At 39.6% G+C, this 26,803-nt stretch overlaps 1 protein-coding gene across 6 annotated transcripts in view; it reads right to left on the bottom strand.

Annotated features, from left to right (window-relative positions):
• Nucleotides 1-1,118: 1,118 nt before the first annotated feature.
• The window catches only part of osbp2b (oxysterol binding protein 2b), a 54,415-nt gene continuing 28,730 nt past the window's right edge, over nt 1,119-26,803 (bottom strand). For 2 of the 6 annotated variants that reach the window (XM_044371902.1, XM_044371900.1), the window contains 12 exons: nt 20,527-20,777; nt 15,854-16,052; nt 14,450-14,570; nt 13,687-13,753; nt 12,920-13,072; nt 12,561-12,806; nt 12,262-12,382; nt 11,479-11,582; nt 9,574-9,669; nt 8,990-9,180; nt 8,606-8,826; nt 1,119-6,563 (listed from right to left, as the gene is read on the bottom strand). In XM_044371902.1, the coding sequence (XP_044227837.1) occupies nt 6,421-6,563; nt 8,606-8,826; nt 8,990-9,180; nt 9,574-9,669; nt 11,479-11,582; nt 12,262-12,382; nt 12,561-12,806; nt 12,920-13,072; nt 13,687-13,753; nt 14,450-14,570; nt 15,854-16,052; nt 20,527-20,777 (1,913 nt within the window). In that variant the 3' untranslated portion in view covers nt 1,119-6,420. Of the gene's footprint in view, nt 6,564-8,605; nt 8,827-8,989; nt 9,181-9,573; nt 9,670-11,478; nt 11,583-12,261; nt 12,383-12,560; nt 12,807-12,919; nt 13,073-13,686; nt 13,754-14,449; nt 14,574-15,853; nt 16,053-16,685; nt 16,849-19,428; nt 19,518-20,526; nt 20,778-26,803 lie in introns of those variants that run through there. The other 4 variants (XM_044371899.1, XM_044371901.1, XM_044371904.1 and 1 more) reach the window with 3 other exon arrangements.

The following is a 26,803-nucleotide window of genomic DNA, read 5'->3' as shown; positions in this document are numbered from 1 at the left end:
TCAAATAGCCACGACGGAAAGGCTTGAAAGCTAATGATAGTGTAACAGAGTATTTTCAAGAGGAAATTTTTATTCTAGGCTACCCCAAAGCACTAACAGTTAAACTTTACCATTAGTGCATTTTGTATTAGATTTTAAAACTGCACAGAACACCATTGACCTGGATGAAAACACATTCATCTGAATCACAATCCGTCCGATCTCCCTAATGATTTGGACTAATTTTAGCTACATTTAGCGCTAATCTCCCTAATGATTTAAGCTAATTTTAGCTACATTTAACGCTAGCAACCGGGTTAAACAAAGACAAAACAGTGTAACATTTTAAATGTATAAATTATTCAACCTATACTAGTTACTTCAAACATCCAAAACTTAAACTTACTTTAAGTAGACAAACGCGGAGACTTCAAATCGATGCTGAACTTGAATCTTCAGTGCCGACAGCTGCTGCACTGAGTCCTGATTGACAGGAGCGTCGGCGGGTTGCCCTGGAAACGGTCAAACAGCTCGAGACCACAGACTGTATATAAGGACCCCCATAGGACGGTGAGAGCCAGAGGTGGGCGCGCTGTGGCGTGTGCAGCGGGAATAATGAAAAGAGTCTGAATAGTTGGATTTTTTTCACATTTTATTAATGCATATAGCTGTGACGTTACTATATTTTCTTCTCCTGGTTTGAAACGTATTAAACAGAAAGCTTTTTTTTATTTGTAAGATGTATTGGGATGTTGTGATGCCAGGAGAGGTGATATGCAGACAATGTTGCAGGTGATTTGACTGACAAATTGTCACCTCAGGATTTTTATATGGTTTGTGTCAAACTAAAGACTCATAGGGGCCAAGTGAATATGCAGATATATATAGATATAAAACAGTCCTCACCCTTTTGTCCTGAGTGAGTCTCTTCTTCTACTTTCATTTATTTTGAAGTTTTGCTCCTCTAATTTTTCACTCTTCAGTCTGTTCAGGGTTTTTACTGTTATTTGCTTGTTACTTGTTATTAAAGTTACTAATTCAACATTTTCATACTAAAACTAGCCTACAATCTCAAATATGCCAGATATACCCATCTCATTTTCCAGCTGCCATCGTGAGAAAATAAAAACAGACAGATATCCAGTGTCAACAATAACAACTTTATTATCTTCTTTTTTCATTATTGTGTCTTTGTTGTTTAAAGACAATGTTATACGAGTATAAATTAAGGGAGAAAATACACAATTTAAAAAAAAAGAAGCAAAAACCTCAGTTGAATCTGCAGTTACACCTGAATACACCTACGTGTATTTGGGGAGTAAGAGTAGTCAAGGCAGGTCAATCACCTTTGACCTCCTGTATCAGGCCGCTGTTGTGATGTGTTTCATTACTTTCATTAAACATCACCACCATCTCAAAACAAAACCATATGAGTCACAGTCCAAGGAGAGCAGGGTTCAGTTCAAACAAGGCAAGAAAAATCTCCCCATCTTCATTAGTTCACTTCTGCTTCAAAACTGAGCAGCATTGAATGAGAAGGAAATGTGTGCTGCACATGCACACAAGTCTATCGCATTATGCATACAAACGGTATGAATACACCAACGTAAGAATAATGGCACCTATGAGAAGGTAGAAATCAGAACAGAAAATAAAGCATAAAAATTAAAGCTAAAATCACACCATAGTGAATTAAGTGTTGGGTGAGAAATGAGAAACTATGGGGTATTAACATTAGAACCCTCCGAGATGAGGAAGGCAGATGAAGAGGGTTTTTAATCTACAGTACACTCTCCACATACACTTTGGTTGTTTTTTTTTCCCTTTCTGCATGAGGCAGACAATTGTTCTTTTTAAAGCAACAACAGCCATGAACTAACAAATCTACACCTCACTGCGTTATTGCTACAGCTGTCTGATACTGTACAGGCCCTCGCTGGGGCAACTTCAATAGGCAAGTCACCATCAAGTGCTGAGGTCACGTCATTTGGAAATATATTGATTAAACGTATGATGAGCTCTCCATTTTCATTCAAAATATAACGTATTTTCAAATATAAAATCATCTCAAACACAATATATTAAAGTAAATCTCTAGTGAACCTCAAGTTGATCGCTGAGAAAGGAAATCACAGATTAAACTTTCCATTTGTACAATTTCTTCACCGCCAGTCAGCAGCAATCTGTGTTCTTTCAAATGTCATGACTATACATGATAAAGAATTTACTGTATAATGACAATTTTCAATATAGCAAAAATGAAACATGTTGCTGCACTGGTGTCCATCCTCATATGTGACAACTTTGATATGATTTAAAGTGTGCACAAACCTCTGTTGATAGCTTGTTTTTATGTAGGTGCTTATGGAAGTGTTTGTGAAGTGAGTAGACAAGAAGAAAACCCAAGCAGCACAGTAAAATTAAAGGAATAATTTGACAAATTTATTCACTTTCTTGCCAAAGGTTATTGGCAAGATATTTGTCATATAGAGGTGGAGCCAACTGCTGGTTAGCTTAGCTTAGCATAAAGACTGGAAACAAGGAGGAAACAGTTAGCCTGGTTTTGTCCGAACAAAACAAAATCTGTCCTCCAGCACCTCCAAATCGCAATAATTAACATTTCCGTTCAATTACCAAAGTGTAGAAATGACAGGTTGTGGTTTTATGGGGTGTTATGTGTGTGTGTGTGTACTATTCTTGGAAAACATGTTAAAGTCAAGATGAAATGAAAAATCTCTTTTTAACCCTCTAAGATCACACCCCTGGTCACGTAGTGCACCTATTTAACAATAAATGCCAAAAAATACATAAAAAACCAAACAACTATTTCTTTGTATTTTTATATCAAAATCAAATAATGTTTTGTTCCTGTAAAGGAAAATATGATGTGTGCTTACGTAGGCTTGAACCAACCAACTTCAACCAATATCATAACATCCACCCATCAATCAATCTTCAACTTTTAGCGGCACAGAACTAAGATTCATCATGACACACCACACTTTTCAACGTTCAAATTCCTCCCAACTTTATGTCCCGCCTGCCTATCCTATTTCACTCGAAAAATACGTCACGATGCAGAAGTTAGATTCTCAAAATGCCGTTTCATCCGGACTTTAATTTGAGAGCTTTAGAGGTGCTGGTAGGAGTTTTTTTTAAAGTTTAGACAGAGACAGATTAATGGTTTCCCCTTGTTTAAAGTCTTCATGTTAAGCTAAGCTAATGGTCTACTGGCTGCAGCTTTATATTTAAGGGACAGACATGAGAGTGGTGTCGTCATTCTCATGTAACTTTTGGTAAATAAGAATATTTTCCAAAATGTTGACCTATTCCTTTAAAGATATACAGTAGCTATGTGACTGTGCATAACAATCAAAAATGCACTAAAACCTTTTGTGTAGATTGGTAGAAGAAGCATCTTTTGTGCAAAAAAAAAAAAAAAAAACATCAATCATTGTTCGGTCCATTATCACATCATTAATTCATTGATAAAGATTATCACCAATACACATTTTACATTTTACCTGCTCATATTATCATCCTGAAAATCACTTTACTCTATCGGACAACACTCAAGCACAGAGTGGTACAGTATGTGAATGAATTTCTTTTCCAGTGCGTTTTTCACATTCTTATGGCCTGCACATCAGAACTGCCAGATCAATGAAATTATAATTGAACCATGGTTAATGATGTGCTAGTATCAAGGACTCTATAAAAATTATTTTCAGTGTGTTAAGACAGTTTTTGGAAATATAAAACATGAAATCTGCAGCCAATTTGAGGGTGCCTAAGAATTAAATTCCATCTTTGTGGAATCAGTCTGGATTAAAAGTTAAAATTACAGCAAATCCTTCGGCTCATTCAGTCAATTTTTCAGATTTGAACTATGCTGTACAGATAAGTTAATACTCAGATTAGTATAATTATTCTTCATTTTACAATATCATTCTCTTATCACAAAATATTCACACAAATAGACCAGATGGTAGATACAATACCTCCAGCCTTGAATTCTACATTCCTAACAATAATTACAAAAAAATACTAACTGGTTTTCAAAACTTGTCACCGTAGACGTGTAGTGCACAGGTCAGGGGGACTCTTTCCCTTGTTCAGTCAATTAAAGGCAAAAGACTGAGGGTACCTTCATGAGCTGATCCCAGATCAGCATGTCCACAAACACTGAATGGAAGGACGACACGTGTGAGCTGCGGTGGATCTGGAGCAGCGGCTACAGGAAAGTCCTCTGTGGCTTAAGCTGACTGCACAGTGGTGCGCTACAGGAACCAGCCCTGTCTGTTTCTACAGCTTTTAACCTCATGCCAACTGAAGCCACTCTGGACTCCTCAGAGAAACCACTCCAGTCTCACATAAGTCCTACTGGAAACATCTGACCTACAAACTAGAGACTGGTGGAGGCTGTGGAGTTAGTGCAACGTGCACTATAGAAACCAACATTTTCCTGGATGTACTGAGTGGTAATAACCGAAAGTCTCAGTAATTTGGTGAAGTCTTAATTATTTGTATGATCATTGAGAATGATGTCACTGAAAATGGTCACCAAGGATATGAAATGTGTTGCTATGGGAGAGCACCAGAGGACAAGGTAAAGTACATGTACAGAGTGAAAATTTCTCAACATCAACACAGAGATATGTACTAACCTATGGTCAACCACAGTGAAAAGTGCTTATTCAGTTCTTTGATGAAGACTCTTATTAGAGTGATATGGATGTTTTGAAGTTTAATGTTGCACTTTTGAAACTGTACTAATGTGTTACAACCAAAGGACTGACTACTGTAGTATTTTGCTAATCAGAATCACAAATGGAGAATGTCTGAAGCACTGAAGCATAGAGGCAATTCATATTGAAATTATGAAAAGCAGCCATATTATCTCTACATGGATTATAGTCCAGTTAACTACTGAACAGACTACTTGCATGTACCTAGAGGAAAATCCCAACATTCACATCAAATAAAATATATTTCTGCATATTTCACCAAATCAGCTAAACCAGCCTCTACTCTATAAGAATGAGATGATTTCCCCAATCAAATATTAGCTGTTGATTACGGAGAACCAAAGTATTGGAAAGTAAATAAACGAATAAGACATTATGACATAGACAGAATATGTAATACAGCCATAAAATTGTGAAATAACCTTTTTAAAACACAGCTCATTATTATGAAATGTGATTTCATCATGTTTATTTTCATAATAACAGAAATATTTGCAGGCCAGGTGTGTTTCTTTTCAAAGGTTTGTGTTAATTTCACAATGACATTTTCCCCACTGACCGTTTTATTTCATAATACGGTCGGTATTAAGAAATAAATACTGACTGCCACTTTTTATGTGACAGTTTGACTTTCTGTGTTCTCTTTTTTTCTTGGTTTTTGGTTAGCTCATTCAGATTGAAGCAACAGCCAATCACATAACTGGCTCTGCCCTGTTGGCCTTGAGACTTTTTGATGAAGGGTGGCATTATGAAATAAAACAATAATAATGAACAACCACCAAACCATGGAATAAAACATAACCTGCAATAAACTCTGTTATTGTGGAAATAAACAACATCAAATAATAATTCATGGAAATAGTTGAGTCTAAATTCTTGAATCTTAAATTATTTAACAATTTCATGGTTATATTACAAATTCTGTCTTTATTTATATGGTAATTTTTTTTCATAATGTTTTCACCATCTATTTAAATTTTGGCACTTTGGGTCTCCAGAATTGATAACGAATCAGACACTATATTCAAGCTTCAGCCTCTTTGTAAAGCAATCAAAAGGGGCAAAAATGAGCACTTGAAATCATTTCCGTGAAGAAAATGAGCGAGCAATTTTAAGCTTTATAAAGTAGGCATAATCTCAACTCTGCTGATTAAAATGGAGGATGAGGACACTTTCCTGCTAACCGCTGAAATACTTACATGTGTCTTGAACACTGTTCTGCTTCTATGTGCCTCTTTATGATTTTGTCCCTGTTAGTTGTCAGTCTATAGTTGTGAGCTGCTTTGACATGGGTTTCTGTCCAATTTGTAAAACTCTATAATGGGGTGAACACAGAAAAGTGCATTGTGGGTAGCATTTGTGGAGCACCTGATATCAGGAGTGTGCAGGTGCCTCTAGTGTGTGGTGTTACAACTCCAACACCATCTCACATCCACACATTATCTCACTGCTGTTTCAGTATAGTGTCAAAGAGGACTACTCAGGGAATGCCCATTCTTCTTCCCCATTGTAAAAAACAGAGTGAGAGTGTACAATTGGAGGTACAGTGTATTACGAGAGTGTGTGAAACATACACATTCTCTTGCTCACAAAGCTCCACGTGGTGCTCATAAGCAGCTACGCCCCAAGGACCAGAGGCAGAGCAGTTCCCTGTCCACTGAGGTTAGGTGTGATCCGGGGGTAAGTTCCTGGGTTAGAAGATATCAGGACACATGCTCCAGTCCTGTTTCTCCTTTGCCTCCCAGTAACCTCCCTTGTACACAAAGTTTGTCTCTCCAGTGAATGAGTCCCTCCTCTGGTGAAACCACAACGGCTGGTAGCCTTCGTATTCTTTACCTGCGGGAAGAAGCAAAGATGTTACTCAGTCACTGTCATTTAATCGCACTCCAGTGGAAAAGCCACACTGGCAGGCAATTTACCAAGCGATCAATTCACCTCCATAGATATGCATATATGAGAAGCAATCAATCGCTGTGCGCTGCATTTGGGATAGCTCCAAATGTGAACCGGGCTCATGTGGTGGTCAACAATTTGAACTTGCTTCAATGAAAATACAAAATGAGTAAGATATGTGCAATGCAAAAATCTCGATTGATCATGGTGGAGGAGGACATTTTAATCACATCTTTGGGACTCTCAGAAATTAATGATCCATCTGTTTCTGAGACCAAGTCACAAAAAGTCAAAGTTGCAGGTTTTTGATGTGTGAACATTTGAATAAATGTAGCCAAAAGCTAATTTTAATCATATCTTTGGGACTCTCAGAAATTAATGATCCATCTGTTTCTGAGACCAAGTCACAAAATGTCAAAGTTGCAGGTTTTTGATGTGTGAACATTTGTATAAATGTAGAAAAAAGCTAAACAGCTCATCTTGTTGCAGCGATTTGTTATAGCTCTAAAATACATGCAAATTCACATTAAACAAAGCTTGGAGTAAGTTGCACTGCTGGTCAGTGCACAACAAAAGTGCCCTCAAGCAGCCGAATAGTCAGGATGATAATGCTGTGCAACTTCATCACTTGCTAATGTGGCTTCACCTTAACACACTGTAGATTTCAGAGCTGTATCTGTTATTATACATAACATATTATCAAGGCCACTTATAAATGAAAATGTCACATGTATGCAGGAAAAAGTTGTTTTTTTTCCCTGAGTCATTATCTGGAATATGAATGGGGTATCATGCAGTTCTGACACAGAGGCAGACCAAACAGAGGACACAGAGGATGGGGGTGTGTGTGTGTGTGTGCGTGTGTGTGTGTGTGTGGGAGTGATGCACAACAGAGGGCGCAAGGCAACCCCCACTCACCAGAGTCATTATCACACTCTGACCACCAATAGAGGGAGGAAAAGAAAGACAAGTCATGGGTACATCAAATACAATCTACACACAACACACACACACATACACACACACACAGGAATGTCTCCAGGATGAAACGTTTCTGCTGAGTTTTCGATAAAGTTCAGTTTGGTTTCTATTACACCTCCCATTCAGTCTGAAGCCTTTACTTCTGACCTACAAGAAATGTTACCAGCATAAGTACTTCTTCTGTAGTCCTAATTAAGAAACCCTTAATGACCCTTAATGCAAACCCTCTTAATTGTCCAACTTTACAATCACTACTCATCATTTATTCATGCAAGGTTTTGGTTTATCTTGGCTGTTTGTCCCAGCATTACTGTCCGGTATCACAGCTGTAAATTGCTTCTAATGTTAACTGCATTGCAAAGCACCTACACATATATAAATAAGTGTAGTTTCACTGTATTAATAGAGTTGCATAGTGGTGGTACCAGCAGGTTCTGGAGGTTTTCCTTCATATTGTCAATGTTCTTCAACACAGAACCACAGTAATCCCCTGGATAGTTTAACTGTCATCAATAATTGTCATCAGTTCAACTTTGTATCTGATAAAGTCAGTCAGTTTGGTTTGGCAGATAGCTCTGAATACTACAGTTCCACCTATCTCAATGAGCCTCAGCTGCTGTTGCTATGGAAAAAAAAACCCCAGCTGGAGGTGCAAATGAAAATGCTCAGATGTATCAGGTTATCTTTAGCTCAGTGAGCTCTCAGTATGTTTCTTACCGAGATGCTTGTGAGTCATAGTTGATATTGTTCACAGTCTTGAACACATCTGCATGTCTTTTTGTACATTTTATGCCCATTCAAGCTACAGAAGCGTCCAACATTGTCTATACAGAAAATTAATGGGACTTTTACTACAAGTACCCTGGTTGTCAGAAATAACACCTCCCACTTTGCAACACTGTCCTTTCTCTCCTTCCTTCCTCACCATCACCCCTGCCTGTCTGTCTTTTACTCAACACTTCTTTAATTATCAGACACCGCTTAGCCTGTTCCCCATTTCATACCTTCATCCAGTGCGTCTGAGGCCTCTGCTTCTCTCCTCCTCCTCACAGCTCTTTGTTTTTCTTCTAACCTCTGCTTTTCTGAGTTTGCTTCATCCCATCGCCCTTCCTCCATCAGCCTCTGGTCTGGTCTCAGACGGCTGTCGGTCATTCCCACCCCGTCCTCCAGCTCATTCAGGGTCAGTGCCAGCGTAGAGAAGTAGTACATGTTCTCAGCATTATCCCTAAGGGAGTAAGATGAACAGCAGAGAGTTGATGGAAATTACTCAGAATGATGTTCTCCAATCAATGATATTGACTGAACATTTCAGCTGTTATAAAACTACTATGACTCATATACTGTATGACTATGTTCTGCCTTATGAGGCTGATGAGACAAGCACTTACGGGAGAGGGTATTTCTTCCACAGCAGTTTTGGCGACAAGGTCTGATAGACGGTCTTCTGCTTGCCTTCTGATCCACTTCCACTTCCCCCTCGGCTGCTCTGAATGATCTTGGAACTCTCAATTTTGTCATCCCATGTACCAGAAAGGATGTAGTGAGCTTGGCCGCCACTGTCAGCCACCACACCTGTCACCTAGAAAGAACAAAAGAAAGCCAGACATTGAATAATTACATAGATACCATGAAGAACGTAAAGTGAGCTATTCTTCTGTGAGTCTTTCCATAACACTTAAACGCAGTCCCCTAGGTAGGACACCAGTAAATTTTCAGCAGCTTATCCTAAATCAGTCACTACCATGAAAAGCAGAACTGTGCCCCATTTAAAGATAATTGGTATGAGTGGAAATAAGGTTACCTCACTGCAATGTAACATCATACAGTGATCTTCTGCAATTTTAGCCTAAATACTAATACAGTAAATCTGTTTGTGCTGTCCAGCAGGAAGCAGCATCACACAAATTCACAACCTCCGGATGACAACATGCACAGGTCTGGTGTCACTGATGTGTGGAAAGGAAGCATTCACCTTTCGTGGAACGTCCCTGGAGAAATAACTGTAGGGAGAGAACTTGAGTTGGCAGGTCTCCTTTGTCCTGTGATTCACAATCTCAATGTCCCCCGACTGCACAAATACAGACACAAAGGACAGAATGAGAGAAATAAATGTAGTGCTAAAGCAGATACAGAGACTATCCTGAATTAAATAGCCAGCAAAACTGAAAACCTAAAGGTTTGATGGGGTTTATTTGTGATTTGGATGTAAACTTGGAAGGCTGTGTGTGTATTTATCTTAAAGGCCCGGAAAAAAACATTTTCTTAATCAATATTTCTTACTAAAACAGTGGCATACCTAAACACATACATACAAAGCCCTGTATTCAAGTTCTTTAAAAGGAACCAGGTGGAGGTTATGACTATTGGTGATGTAGTGCTATGTTTTGATATGAAGGCCCCTGTATTGTTTTTGTGTTTTACCAGCATGTGAACAAGGACACACACGCACAGGGTTGGAATGATGAAGATTTCTGTTGACTGTAGTCATACCTCTTCATGTTTCATTATTCATTTCCATTTCGTGTTTAACTTTTAACAAAGGTTTTTGTCTTTTGTGGCATCTAACAACCATAAAATAAAAATGTCAAGGACTGCCACACTGTCAAACAAAACAAAAAAAGTTTGCTGTTTGCTGTAATCCTAGTTCAGTAATAATGTATTTGATGTCAATGCCACGCAGATCACTGTCTCTGGCTTTTGTTGCTGTGCTCCTGACACTGCTGTCTGCCAGTGCACTGGCCAGCAGCAGAGAGAGGAGTAGTGGAATAGTTTCAGTTGTTTGTTATGGTGTCGTTTGGCTGACCTTGTTCTGCACCAGAAGGTGGCAGAGTGATGCACGGGGGCAGTGGAAGAGGAAGGCAAAAGTATTGAATAGAAAAGTAAAATGATAAAGAGTAATAACGTGTAAATATTGGTGAAGCTTTTTTTTTGGAGAGAAAGCACTAAGCACAAACAAGGACCCAGTACTTATTTAGAAATATATTTTAAAATCAGTACTGGGTCCTAAATAAAGATTATATCTCAAGTAGGACAACAGAAGACTATTAAAAACTGATGTAAACACAAAATATAAACAAGGGAGGTTTCAAAACATTCAAATAAAGGCTTTGCTGATGTTGTATGAAGTAGAAAATGCATTAAACATATTTGTTAGACCTAAAAAATGCTGGGTGTAAACAAATCTCCACAGCGTACTTTTAATCACATACATATGCATAAACACTCTCAAAGAAATGCTATGAATCTCCAGGAAATACTGGCTATTTGCAAATGATGCTGATCTGATATTCCTATAAGAGTCTGTGACCAAGATTTCTACCTAATAGACACAGCAGTGTGCTTCTGAGAGTGATAATGAGATATATTCTGTTCATGAATTATGTATTTTTTCCTCTTTCTTCCTTCTTCCAAGGTCACACAAATACAAACAAACACTCATACTGACAGACAGACTGATATGACAGGCAGTACAGGTGTAAACAGGAAACATTGGGGAAAAAAATGTTCCACCACAGACATATTTTTGAACAGACAGACAGACAGATATTCAGATGGAAAGCCTGCTCCTCCCCCTATATAACTGGGCCATCTCACAGAAAGAAAAGGCTTTTATTTTAGGGCGTTATTAGAGATCAAATCTACAGATAAATCCCCAGAGACTGTGGAGCTCCTTATTCTGTGTAAGGCTTTGCTCCGATTCCCTTCTTCACGGCTCTCTACTCTGCTGGTCTGTACCACACACTACTGCAAAACAGGATGAGGATGAAAAAAAATTACCCATACGCTAATCTGGAAGGTCAGAGGTATTAAGACAGCACTGTGGGTTTGGAGCTGTGAATGAATGGTTACCAATGACTGAAAGTGTTAGCAAACAGACCTGGTCAATCCACAGCTTGCCCACAATGATGTTGTGCACTGTGGAGGTGACCTTTCTCCACACATAGTGGTTCCCGCTGGAGTGGAACTGCAGGTGAATGGCACCTGGGGTTGGAAAGGGACAAAAGGTTGTGAGAGAAAAGCTGCTGGTGGTACTGATCTGCAATGTAGATCTGAGAGTGATCAGTTTGTTCTTGTTTCTGTCCTAAAAATCTGTAAACTCTACTTGCAGGTCTCTGTGCTGAAAAACATTTTATCTAACACATTTATGCCCTGCACACAAGCAATACATTCCCACCTAGCTCCAGAGGGACCTTACCCTGGAGGATTGATAACATGTATTTCACCATAAACGCTTTCTGCTTAAGATTTTTTTTTTTTTTTTTTAATTACATGGCACCTCACAGTAGGTATATTACAGGAAGTGAGAGAAGTCAGATAAATACCACTGCATCCCTTGGCTGGACCTTCATCTATCAAATCTCTCATTTATCTGAGCCAACAGACCCCTGCGCTCTGCTGTCCCAGAGCAATAGAGAGCTCCCTTTATACCCATACTTTATGTGTGTGTCAAAAGGGTCATAAAACCCTCCTGATTCATGCCCACACCCTTTCCTTCAGCTTTACATTGTGTAGGAGGCAGCTCAGAGGTCTACTACTCTCAAGTGGATGTGGAGTCCTTTTTAACTAAACTCTGCATGTTGTGGCTGTTCAATTTGCATGATGGAGCCTTTATTTACACATATAGTTTGTTTTCTTCACAGCTGAATATTAAAGGTTTTACCCAGAGGCATTATGGAGAGGTATTTGCCACGGAACTTGCTGGCGATGGTGATTTCCTGCCACAGGGTCCAGCCTCGTTGGGAAATCACATGATGTGCAGCTGCAGGGGGGTGATGGCTCACCTGACAAGAAGGATGTACAAAAAGTTAAAAATGTACAATGTAGGAGACTGCTTCATATAAACAATAAGCTTGTTTGAAGAATATAGGCTGATCTTGTGTACAACAGTTTGCGTGTCAGCTGCATGCATGCACATCATTGAGTGTGTAAACAAAAAACTCCCTGTGGCAATGCTGTTACCTGCTCACACAGCGAGCGGTAGCCGAACTCCTCCAGACGATCGAGCTCATAGGTTTCGCCCAGGAGGGGGTTGAAGGGCTTGGCTGTCCTGTTGACCGTGGTGGAGTAGGAGGAGATGGAGAAGGCAGCGACCAGGCACATCTGCTCCAGGGAGGAGTCGCAGCGCGCTGCCTTGTCCAGAAGCTCATGATACTCCAGGTCCTCGGTGAGACGCTGAAGCATCGACAAAGGCTCATTGAAGTTTACCTGAAGGAGAGATAAAGGCATGTGTCGTATAAAATATCATACAACAATATCAAACCATTAGATTATGAGAACAATGTACAGAAACAGAACAGAACCATGCAGCACACACTTACAGGCATGGGAATTTTGGAGAGCTCCTTGCCAATGCAGTTCTTCATGATACTCCATAAATTGAGGGAGTAGTTAGGTTTGTCTGGAACATGAGTCCGCCGCTGTCTGCGGGGCTGCAGTTCCTTCCCTGACACATCATTACAGCTTGGAGACATCTGAGATAAGGTACAAGTGTGCGGGGAATGAGTGGAGAATGAGAGGTGGTGCTTTAACTTTCTATGAAAAAGAAGACTCTATATATATATATATATTCAAGTTTGAGAAACACTTCAGCTTCTACAGTTCGTGGACAGCTTGACAGCATACAATATCACTGAGTGTAGTGACAGAGCAAGTGAAAGCAGAAGGAGAGGGAGCAGAAGACACAGATGTCTGTTTGTGAGAAGAAGCAGCAAGAGAGAGTTGAGAGGAGAGAGAAGCAGATGTTTGACTGGTAATTAAGATTTAGTGGAATGATGCAGCTGTGTATCTTTGGTACCACAAGGGTGACAATGAGACTGTAGGAAACATAAAGGGGGTGTGTGTGTGTGTGTGTGTGTGTGTGTGTGTGTGTGTGTGTGTGTGTGCAGGATGAATGTAGGGTAGGAAACAAGGCTTGTGAGAGCAGCAAGAGTGTCGCAAACAGCAAGTGAAGACAGTTACATAAATAAATCAATGAGCTGTGAGCTTTCCAGCAGTACAAATGAATCTATATTGAGATTACACAAGTCAACAGTGATCAGAAATGTCAGTCCTATTAGTCACACTTGTTAGGAGGACAGACACTTACATGGTCGTCCTGGTTCCAGTCATTGGAGTGACCTCCACTCGCTCCGCTTAAATTACTCTGAGATCGCCTGGAACAGAATGAAAATATCTTCTGTGATGAGCACTGGACACAAAAACAGACTCATTGCCATCCTCTGGCTCTCTATCTTTCACCACTTGCACTCACGCCCAATACACAAAGCACAGTAGACACAATGAAGCACAGAGATTGCTACGTATTACAGATGAATGCTGTGTAACATTTTCCATCAGTCTTTAATGGTGCTATTGCAGTTGAGGGATATTTTGCCAGGGCTGAGCCAAAACGATGATGAGAAAGAAAACTTTTTACAAAGTTAAGAAAGACAGCAGAAGCTCTGCAAAAAACAGCAAGAGGCTGACTGTACTACAATAAATATGCTCAAAAAATGTATTGTGAGCATTAAAAAATAGCTTATTTTGCTGCAGGACAGCAGGCAAGGACAATAATCTTATGTTATTTGTCTCTATAAGGCAGTGTGAACACTGTCTGATTTGTGTGTGTGTGTGTGTGTGTGTTAAGTTGTCACACCATACGCCATCATCAGAGCTTTGTTCAGCTGTCAGCCAGTCAAATTCACTATTATGACAAACATTACAGCGCCTCCAGAAATGGTTTATAGTGGTTTCACATGTAGAATAAATGTTGAAACTATACCTTCATCCCCTTATCTGTCTTTCAGTTGTCCTGCTGTTTTGCTAAATTAAAAAAAAACAAACTACACAAATCCCTGTGTGAGACTGACCTGTGCTGTGTGTTCTCAGTGGCAGTCACTGTGATAAAAGCAGGGGAATCCTCCATGGCATCAAAGTACTCAGTATCCTCATCTTCATCACTCGCCTCTTCTTTGCGTGGCCTCTCACTCCCTTCTGTCAGGGAATATACATTGTGAGTACATGCAAACAGCATGCTAAAGTAGCAGAGCCATCACATGGTGGTGAGTTTGTATTCTACAGGGTTCAAGAGAGAGCAGCGAATAATCACATACCCATGGCGATTAATCAAAGAATAATCAGCTTAGTAAAATTGGCAATGTTCCTGCTGGTTAACTAGCCTGAATGATGTGAGTTCCTCTGTGAGCTCCTCATATTCACGTTGAATATTCAGTGATCTGTTATGTGTATAAACTGTGGCGTCACACAGAGAAGCACAAATCCTTTTATCATGTAATCCTAGTGCTTTCTAATGAAGTGATTCTATTAATAAAAAGAAGGGCAAATTGTGACTTTCAGTCAACAAACCCATATGAACAAAATTCTACTGTATTTTCAGATTCCTTCATGTCCTACTTTTACAACCAGACTAATAATGAATTTATTGTTTGCTTGTTCAGCAGTGCCCACATAACTGTTACAAAAACAACTCGTATGAGCATTTTATGCTTAACTTATGGTTGAGTTCAGGCAACTAACACTATTTTGTGAAGAATATGGAGAGATCACTCTCACAGTCAATCAAAAAAACAGAGTTGACAGTTTGTATGCCTGTCCAAAATCTACCTCGTCTCCCTCCCTGGAACTTGATGTTGTACTATAAGAATGTTCCTCTACTCCCTGTTTTTGTTTCTGAATGTTAACAAAAGTTGTTTAAAGCTGTTGTTGCCAATAATCAGTGCGGCTGTTTTTCTGCAGGACATTTCAGGGTCACTTATATCAGTAGGTTTTTGCCTACACATTTTTGCTTTCAACAGGGAGAAACTTACTGAAGGCAAAAACATGATTGTTAAAGGAACACATATATTTTAAGATAAAGCAGTTGGAAGATTTGAAACAAAGAAAATGGTGTTAGGAGAAGGTCACAGGGTCACCAAATTCAAAAGGCTTCCTCCTCTCAGAGATTGGACGTACACAGATAATAATTATTCACTTGTTGGTTTCAGGTAAACAAACAAGAAAACAAACAAATGGATGGACAGACCGACAGAGACCACATGACATCTGATCCCCGATGGAGGTAATTACCATCTCTAACTTAACGGTAATCCAATCCAAACCTTCTGACACAACTTAAAATTTCCTTCTTTCACATGAGTTCCCAAAATGAGGAATGTTTATAACACTGAGCCTCAGGTCACGCATAACTTTTAGCCACTTAAGTGAAGTCCGCACTGAGGCCCACAGGAGTAACTAACACAGACAGTTAGTCTCACCCTTGTTGGTGGTAGGGGCACTGGGTGTGCTGGATACAAGTGTGGGTGCTTCTCTCCACGCTCGCTCCAGGCTGTTATGCTGCTTGGCTAGCTGCTCAATGGTCTCCTCTAGGTGGGTACGCTGCTCTCGCTCATACTGCAGCGCCCGCTGCCATCTCCTACTGTGAGTCTCAGCTAGGTCCAGGAAGTCTCGACACGCCTGGGGAAACACACACACACGAGTACATAAACACACAGATAGCACTGACATTTTAATTTCTATAATATACAGTCTGAAAAAAATGATCTATGTCCAGAAAAAGCAATTCTAACGCAAAGATTTTTGCATTAAAAATACTGCATTAAACTTGGATGTAAAATAAATCTTTTCAGGGCTTGACAATACAGATGCATCATGGGCATTATGAAAAATGAATGACTTCTTTTGGTTTCTGTTCAGGTTTAGGTAAAACCTTGGAAACCTGAAAAACCCTTAAAATCATAAAAATTTTTAAAAAATATCCTTTTATTGATCAAATCATTTCTTTTTTGAGTCACCAGATCATACTAAACAGAGCCAAAATCATCAGGTGAGGATAAATGTTCTTGACTGGTGACGACTATATGAGAGAGATCATTAAGATAGAAAAAGATTCATGACAATTATTGTAATCAAAGCTATTTATCACCACTGTTTCAAGTGATCATCAATATGTTAATTAGCTGTCTGCCAAGCATTTACTAGGTCTGTGTCAAATGTGCCTTGGAGCAAAGAGTAAACACAGAAAGCACCAGTGAGAGACGAGCTAGAGGTTAAACCTCTGATTGCATAGCAGACTGTGTCATGACCGACCTCCTGAGCCATGACAAAAAACAGGAGATACACAGTTTTAACTGAGAGGTGCACAAGTTGAGTGATAAGTGGAGGGTGTTGTATAATGTAAAACCTAAACTAGTAACACAGTCACAGCCAACCAGACAAAAACATGGTGCCAGAAGAATGGAGAGAGAGCAGACTGGGACAGCCAGGTCTTAAATACTCCTGGGAGACTGGCCAGGTGCTCCCAGTTGCACTGATGAACTCCGCCTACCAGGGACTAGCAAGGCAACACAAGGGGAAACACACAGCAGGCCCTGCTAAAGCAGCAGGGTCATAATAACTATTTCTAAGTCCAGGGGGGGCACCGTTGTTGCTGCTTTGGGTTTTTACTACAGAGACAAAGAGGTTACTTCAGATCAAACATAAATTACATGTCAGCATTTGTGGGCAGTGCATCATATGTCTGACATTGTTTCCTCAAAGGTCAATGAACCTAAATAACACCTTACCGCTGACAACATGCATGATGAAAATGTCATGTGACAGCCTTTGAGCAGTCAGCAAGTGGACCTCAGGAGAAAGGATCATTTTGAAACTGCAATGGTATTGCAATTAAGCATTTTTGTAGCATTTTGTGGTGGTTTTTTTTATTGCTCTTCCCCACATGAGTGGAACAGCATGTGATTACATTTGTGTTCACTCAGTATTGCAACAAATATCTCTTTGGTCACTGTGCTAAAGGGGCTGTTGAGGGTTAGCTTGAAACACTTAGATAAAGTTCTGGCTACGGGAAGCATGCTGGAGGGACAAACGTGTCACACAGCTCAAATAATCTCTGTTGTGTTGGTGGTGAGAGTGCAGTCAGGATGTACAGTATCACCTTTAGGCAGCAGGAAGAGAAACAAGGATGCCGTGACATCTGACACGTTTCTTGATCTGTATCCAGAAAGCAGGATATCTACAGTATCTGTCTGTTGAAACAGTGCTTCTTACCCTCATATGGATGGACACTTCAGGTATCATTTAGTAGACAGGTTGATATTTTTAGTGAATTTTTTCTAAAATGTTAATGTACTGAAAAAGTGCAATACATCCGGAATCTCATTAAGTATTTAAATTAAAGCTTTTAAATTTAAAAAAATAGCTGTTGCAGTGTTTTTCCATTTATAATTATATTCATCATTCATCAAATTGTACTCTCCATTGTATTGCAGTAAATCTAAATTACTATACTGCAAAACATTATCATGTCACAAACTAAGACAATGTAACATTGTGTCCTTGACATTTGCAAATATGCTATTTACACACCTAACAAATTACAATCTACTGGTGATGATGTAATATATCAGAATAATATGTTTGGTAAGGTTGCAATATTCCTGATTGACACTCTATTTTGCTCAAAACACAGCATGGAAAAAAACAAAATATCTGACAGTGAAAACACTTAACTTGACTCATCTCCAATCAAACTCTTACCTTCAGCAGCCATATATGAAGAGACTAAACCATCAATGTCTGTGATCGTTTAAATTCTACAAGTGCATGTGACGTTGGGGTCCACTTCCTCATAACCATAACCACGATACGAAACTCAACACCCACTTAAAATCTTATAACAGTTCCACATTTTTTGTGCTGAGTCTCCAGCACTAAAACAGACAGCATGTGACTTCCGGTGGAAGTGGGACAACAGGGTTGCATGAAGGCTGAGCAGAGTGGATGGAGCTTGCACAAGTGGATGTGTAGTTAAGAGTTGGCATGAACAGATGTCGGTGTCGAATTAAAATCCCTGGAGAATGTTGCAGAATGAGTGAACTGGAAAAGAATAAAATTAACCTAAGCAACGTGTCACGCAACTGTTCCATACGATCCAAAAGTTGTGGGAGTGCGCACACACACACACGCAAACACACACACACACACACACACACACACACACACACACACACACAGAAAACGGCAAGAGCTTGGATTCAATGGCACACGTGAGAAGTTACATCACCACTAAATGAACTACACTGCAACCTTCTCCCCGGGCCAGGGTCAGATCACTGAGTGCATGCAGTTGTGTCTTGCCATCATGGCCTCCTTCTTCTCCTAACCCTCCCTCTCTCCTTCTTTTCCTCTTAACATGTATTGCCCCATTTTTCTGGAACCAGCACAAAAAGACTACAGTTATATTTTAGAGCGGTTGCAGAAATCCAAATACCCATATCCTCCGCTTGAAGAGAGCCATTTATAAGACCAAAAATTACTGCAGGGAGTTTGTAGCAGTACTTCTTCTTTCTCATTAGGAGCAAATTCTTGGCAAACCTAATGGCATTTTAATGAGTTTGGTGATCCAAGAGGGTTTATTTTATTGCTTGTCCAGTAAGTTTCAATTTCCCATACCAATTAATAAAAAAAAATGGATGACACTAAGAAACAAGGGCTCGTCATTTTAAGCAATGGCCTTTCATATAATTTAAGTGGAATCTCGATATGACTCCTTTTTCTCATCGTATCACTATGGCTCAAGTCTCATAATGTGCTGTATTAGCGCATACTTAACCATATTAGGAGCCATAATCTCTTACTGCCGGCTTTCAAAACAAATCTTACTTAAGCCTAACCACAGCTACTGAGCCAGTGAAAATTATTTTACCCCTCACAATCGCAAATGTGACAGAAAAACTATTCAGGCATGCATTATAGCGGTAAAAATTCACTGACCCAAGAATAAACACAGCTATCAACTAAGCCATTGAGAGAAGCAGGAAGATAAACAAACCTTATATGATTGTCTGGTTTTAGTGAGAGCAGGTCTGTCTGTCTAATCGACTGTAGTCTAGAAGACTCTGACACTCCTCACTGGGCAGGGAGGGTCTCAGGTTTGAGGGGGGAGCAAGGGCTATTCCTGTACTCCCATCCGCCCCCCCACCCCCCACCCGCTATCATATCTCACTCCTTCCATACTTCAACCCTCCCTGAACTCCGATCCACTACAAACTGTAAATCCTGGTGTATTTAGCATTGATGAAAAGGGAACAGGGCCAGATACAGTCTGATGTTGGTAATTAGATTCAACACATCTGACATAGTGGTAACAGAAAACCTGGTGGTGTTTGTTGTTGTGTTTTGTAAAATCCAGCTGAGAGAGTAAAAAAAAATGGCTGAACTACAAAATGTTATTCCAAAAGGAGGTTATTCTGTTGTTCTTTATGACATTTCTCCCTTTTTACCCTTTTATTTGAATTGAGAATCTAAGGATAGAGGTTTTCATGTTGTATAGATTGTAAAGCCCTTCAAGGAAAATCTGCTATTTTTATAATCGATTAATCGTTTTCGCCATTTTTTAATGTTCTGGTTTCAGCTTCTCAAATGTCATAATTTCATGCTTTTCTATGTCATTCATTATCTTTGGGTTTTGGACCATTGGTCAGACAAAACAGGACATCTAACATTTTATAGATCAAGCCATTAATCAATTAATTGAGAAAATAATCTACACATTAATCGATAATCTAACTAATCATTAGTTTCAGTTGCAGATTTTGGGCTATATAAATAAAATGGACTTAACTTATTCCAACAACGGAGCTGTTGGTATTCTTAACAACTATAAGATTATGTTTATGTATGAATTTAGAAATGTTTCTGTGTAAGAACTAAACACAAACTGATACTGCTTCTCTAAACCTGCAGCTCAGTGGCTCTTGTTTTAACTCGCCACACTGTGAAGTGATCTCATCTTTCATCACTCACTATCCAGGCCATTATAGATGACTGGCACTCTTGTCACATTGATCGTACCAAAGCATGCAGGGCACAGATCGCTCTCTCCTGAGTGCTGCTGCGTCATGTAGCCCGCTCCGTCCCAACTACTTACATTGATCATAGCATTGGAAGTGATGCGGAAGAGGGTGGCTCGCTCGTTGACTGCCTTGATCTTCTCTCCTCCCTCCACGGGGACTTTCAGACCCTCGAGTTCACTCAGGGAGCGCTGCAGGGCCGCCCCATGTTTGGCAATCAGGTCATTACATGTGCTCAGGTCATCGAGCTTGCTGACGAGTATCTTCAGGGTGCCCTGAATCTCGCTGCGGTCTGACTGGGAGGTGGGCTCCTCGTCTCCGGAGTCATCTGGAAGGGAGAGGTCAGAGGATATTTATTTAGAAAAGTTTTCATATTTAAGTGTATAGCAGCTTTATTGCAAAATATGCACACACCCAAACTTCCCAGGCAGACCTGTATCACAGATTACTCTTTATAGTCTCATAAAGGAAGACAAGAATGGTGTTAAATTAGTAAAGATAGGCAGCCATAGTGGCCGCAAAAGTTATTTGCTTATCTCTATGTGTTGGTAAAGTAATGTTCATTAAATGATGGAACTGATGGAAAGTTAAAAAAAAAAGATAGATGATGAAGATAAAAAAGATTTGCTCCAACAATGAAATTAGATTTGATTGGACAGCCGTTAGTTTGATTTTGGTTTCCTTTGACACTAACACATACACTCAAGAAACACACTAAATACGACCACTCTGACTGCAGGAATCCTTGGACGCTTATCGAATGTAAAGGACATTTGAATACAAACAGCTCGTCCGTACCCATGAACCTTTGCTGTTGCAGCTGCCTTTCCCTATGATGTCACTAGAGGGAGGTTACTCGAGGTTACACAGAACATACGAGAACAGTGTTGCAGCGTCAGCTCTACATTACACACACATATGAGCACGTTCACTGCAAGCACCGATGCACACACACACACACACACACACACACACACACACACACACACACACAGAAAGACAGAAAGACAGAAATATACCAAGGGTAAGACCCGGATCCATAAACAGCCCACTCACATCATAAAGGGGACTGAACTAAAGTGAACATATACACAGCTTTCTAGAATAATAAATTCTATTATGAAAGTCTTTTTATAGCAAAACACCAGGAAACTCACATGACATATTTATACACTTCTGTATCAAATCTGAATTCATACAAGATAATATTTCCCAAAATAAAATCATAAATCAAAACAAACCCATATGGGCTGAGATAAGTTAAAAGAACACAGATCCAGCTTCAATGTTGGAGTCTGTGCTTCAAGAACAAGAGAAGGAAGAATGAGGAGGAGCAGGAGGATAAGGAGAAGGAGAAAAAGTAGAAAAGGAGACTTTGTTTATTCCAACAGGGAAAGTATATTTCTGTAACAGTGAGGTTTAAGGTTGGAGTGCAGGGAGAGCAACCCTACTGACCCTCTAATGCTCTAATGTCTGTAAATGTAATGTTTTTGCTGTCTTCCACACTCGGGCATGCAAAGCATGCTTTGTCACATTGAAAAGGTCTGTTATGTAGCTGATAGGAAAGATTGTCACAGTCTTCATAAGAGGCTGCACTACAGCAACACTTTCAGTGAAGAACATGGCAGCTGGCTGTGACCTCGCAGTGTCAAGCCAATTTACACCACCCAAGTATGACATGGATATCAGCCTGAGGGATGTGGCAGCGTGAGGACCACAACATGTAACAACAATATACTGAGTTCAAGTTTGAACGGGACCTTTGTCAACGTCCAGCTCACAGAGACAAATGTTTACATACAGCTGAGTATATTTTATGCATCATATCCATTCATAATGTTCAAATCACACTTTTTTCAAAATGTTTTTGATAAATGTGATGGAAGAAAAGTATGAAAAAGTTCTTGTAAGTTAAGTGAGTAACCTTATTGAGTCCATTTAAAGAATTCACCATTTCAAAGCTTTGCAACAGTTTTTGACTTAAAGTAACTGGTAAAAGCAACCTTCACAGCGTTAACAGTGGAGCCCGACATATACAGTACCAGACAAAAGTTTGGATTTTTTTAAAATATAATAATTTTTGTGGCATATTTATACCAATATCACTATTTGAGAGTTTAAAAAAATCAGATAATAAATCACTGATATTATTTTTTAAACTTTTTAATGATAAAGTTATTAAAGCTGCATTAGTTAATTTTTTGGGCCACTTGGGGGCAGCGTAAAAAACTGAAAACACAATATTAATATATAATCACCTGGTTGTTACGTAAAATATGTTAACAAACAGTTGACAAACAGCATTAGCAGTCATTTGTGTTTGTCTACCTGACTTTGAAGTCCAATATTTAGTCTCCTTTTGGCTCTGAGTTGATCTCCACCAACTCCTGAGGGAAACATCTGTCTCTTTAGCTGCTAAATGCTCTGCTATGTTCACCAGCAAGTCGCTAACTCTGTCTGTCTGCCGTTTGGTGCTGGGAAGGTAATGTACAGTGAGATTTTGAAGCTTTTTTGCTGAAAATGGCTTCCCACCGCTTGAAAGGGGAAAAAAAACAATCAAATCATAGTTGTCTGTGAGTTTGTCACTAGAAGCAACTCATTACATTACATGCAGTCATTAGATTAATTGTTCATATAAAAGTTATTGACTAGTGCAACTTTAAAGAATTGTGTCCAAGATATTTAGAGTGGGATCATTTGTACTTGACAAATAAACTTGTCAGTGCTCTCTGGTGAACAAATGGAAACGCAGTTTTTTAAAAATTACTTCATCATTCGGTCTTTCTGTACTGCAAATGTATAGACACTTATCAGCCGACATCAATACTGACAGAGATGTGATTAGCTGAAGTCGGTGGATAATAATGGCCATGCGGATATATTGGTCAGGCTATCATCAACGACGAAGATTACAAATATGTCCACAAAGCCTATGTAAGCATTTAATGCATAGATGAAGGTCAAGATCTCTTGTCTTAAGGAAAAGAGAACTGAGGGAAGTGGGGGCAGAAAGAAGGAAGCCAGAGGAGGGGTGAAAGAGAGGCAAAGAAAAACTGTCTCACCATATCTGCATTCCTTGGAATCCATTTTCACTTAAAGGTAACCAAAGTTCAGCCAGAAAGACGCAGCATACACACAGGCTGCTGATCGCTAGCCTCTGAATTAATGTGTGAACATGTTGAATAGGATTTCAAAAAGACGCTGTCTGGCCATTAAAAGGGACAGACAAAAGCTAAACAGTCCAGCCAAAGGTCAACCCAGTAGTCCTACAGTGCCAACAAAACCTGGATCAGAAAATTTCACCAGCATCCACCCACCACCAGCCAGCAACAGAGCGGGAATCAAATTACACAGAATTTCAATAAAGTTACTGCAGAGAAGATAAAAAAAGCTGACAATGTCAAGTCAGAAAATTGACCAGAGTCTGCGTCGTGAGACCTGCAGCTACAGTGCAAAGGAAGGAAAGAGACAGTGAAAGAGGTGGGTGAAAAAGTCAAAGAGCAAGTACAGAGAGAGTTAATGAAATAAGCCTGAAACTGATAAAGTGTGACCACAGCAGAACAGCTTTAAAGGTGCAGTGTGTAGGATTTAATGGCATCTAGCAGTGAGGTTGCAGATGGCAACCAGCTGAATGCAAAATGCAAAAGGCCCTCTCTAGAGCCAGTGTTTGGTTTGTCCATTCTGGGCTACTGTAGAAACATGGCGGTGCAACATGGCAGGCTCAACGGGAGACAACCCACTCCCTCTGTAGATATACAGGGCTCATTCTAAGCTAACGAAAAAACACAATGATTCTTATTTTCAGGTGATTATACACTAATTAAAACATACTTATGAATATTATATTCCAGTTCTGCCAAGTCCGTTCAGCTAGATGCCACTAAATTCTACACACTGCACCTTTAAACTGATAAGTTACTTTGTGAGTTAGTGTGGTTTTAAACTTCCTCCCACGTGGCAACAACGAGCCTGATGCAAATCACATGTGATTGAACGAATTTAAGAAAATGTCAACATTTTTTATTTTATTTTTTATTTCACTGTTTTTTAAAGGCGAAAATAAATAAAAAGCGGTGGCAAATCCTTTATGTCAAATAAAGACTACAGACTGTTTTGAAGTCAATTTACTAGAATAAGGGTTGGATGTGTGGGCTTAAATTTTACATAATTTGAATTTGAACAGAAATGAAGGTGACAAATTATTAAAACCTTTTATTTTGACCTGTACTTTTTAAAAGCCAATTACTGTGACTTTTAAAAAGGCAAAAACACAGTGGTGAGATGCACCAGTGTTGCAAGTTGAATTTCTGGCACAACTTAACACCTACTTCCACAGTGCGTGAAGAAGGAAAGAAGTCTAAAGGGGTCAAGACACCTGCAAAACTTGTAGTATAAAGAACAACTTTAACAAAGAGCTTAAGAGTTAGAGATTTAGAACAACTTTAACAACTTTATTGTGAGACCAAAACGTTTCGCCATTGGTTGAAACACGTTGGTCTCCAATGAACATAGGTGACCAATCTGTAGTAACCGCCACTATGAAATCAACGCGTTTCACAAGCTGAAATGCGTTGATTTCATAATACAGTTCCTCCTCATTGTTGCACGTTCCCTCAAGGTCTAATCAGTCAGGGGTAATCTAGCAGGAGATTGTGTGTCACGCATGGACAAACAACTAATCAGTGAACAGTAAATCTGAAATGCCAGAAACAGGCAAGTTGGTCTTTCTGCAGCTTTCAGACACGACCCCTTTGGAGACAGCGATGGATAGGGCATTTCCTGGACCAAAGGGTGTTTTTTTGTTGAGTGTTGGTGAAGGACATAACAAATCCTGCCCTCAAGTTTCCTAAAACTGTGTCAGCTGTCAGGAGCGGATGAACAAACGAATAGGTGACAGATATAGGAACCACCAATAGGAAATCAAACAGAAACATGAGACCAGTATCTGTCCTGATGAAAAAAACAAGGTTACTGAATGGCAAGGGCACGACTGAGCTACTGTAAATACTATCACAATGCTATGCTTCACATCTACATCAGGAGTGTGAAATAGAGTCTGGATAATATCTGGATATGAAGTGTATACTGTAGGTGATGTAGGGGGCAAAACAAGAAGCACTGTCCCTTTTTCCAGCGTTAAATGATATATATACATTACAATTGGGAAGTTTGAAAATAAACTCATGACTAAGCAAAGACATTTGCTGGAGAACACTGCAGTGAAGCCTCGCTCTTATTATTCACCCTCATTCTGCCAATGAGTTCAGCAGCTCTTAGCAATGCCACTTAAAAATAAACTGTCACATGTACCACGGCATATTTGTTTAGAAGAGACTCTGCTTACAGCAGGTTGCTTGCAAAACTAATTCTCTTTCCTCAAACCTTTTTTTTTTGTTTTAAAAATTAAATTACTCACAAAAATAGAAACGTAAAAAGAAAAAGTACACAATTCTGACAAATAATCAACAAACAAGTAAGTCCTACATTTCTAACCCCGTCCAAACCGATTTACAAATCTAAACCAACCCTTTACTAACGCAGCCCTCAAACAATATCAGTCATAAACACTATTGCCATCCTTCAATTTTCACTGTACTTTCATCTTACAGCTAAGGTAACCTTCGATGTAAATACTGTACAGGAGCACTGACAGAAAAAGAAGACAACAATTATTAAGTCAGAAAAGAGAAAAAAAAATGTTGGTCTTGGATTATTTTTCCCTTCTTCCCCTTTTTTTCTTTCTTTTCTTCCTTTTTTCTTTTTCTTCTTTCTTCAAACCTCAAGAACACTATCCACTGACACAAGCACAGATTTTGGCTACCAGCTCCTTCAACGACAAGGAGAAACCAGGACACAAAGCTTTCTTCAACCATGTCCTTTCTACTCTGTCCTTTTGGCTTACTGAGCCAAATATAGCACCGATAAAATGTCAAGCACTACCAGATAAGTCTGAAGACGGGACATGAAAACCTTTCAAGATGCTTCCACATATGCTATCAACTGTATATCACCGATGTAGAATAAAAACTGAAGAGTGGGTTTTACACCAAACATATGTCGTATCTATGTTGTCTGTGCGTCAGTGCCGAGGCTCGCCCCCTCAAATCTCCAGCTCCTTCCTTCACAACAACAGATGCAGATGGATGGCTCTCTGTAGCGAAGTCGACACCATGAGGCAAGGCCAGGAGCCCATTACAACGCCAGTCATGCCTCAAGGGCGGACTCCCTCCCCCCATCCCCCACAGTCCACCACCTCTCGACAGAAATGCATGTCTGTTTCCTGTTCCTACCGTGTCTCTACCACATCCTCCTCCTCAGAGGATGATAATATAATTTAAGCAAATATCGATGTCA

This window comes from Thunnus albacares, chromosome 2, assembly GCF_914725855.1.
Source record: "Thunnus albacares chromosome 2, fThuAlb1.1, whole genome shotgun sequence".
In the NCBI taxonomy this organism is placed as follows: Eukaryota; Metazoa; Chordata; class Actinopteri; order Scombriformes; family Scombridae; genus Thunnus; species Thunnus albacares.
This window is presented reverse-complemented; position numbering and strand designations above follow the sequence as displayed.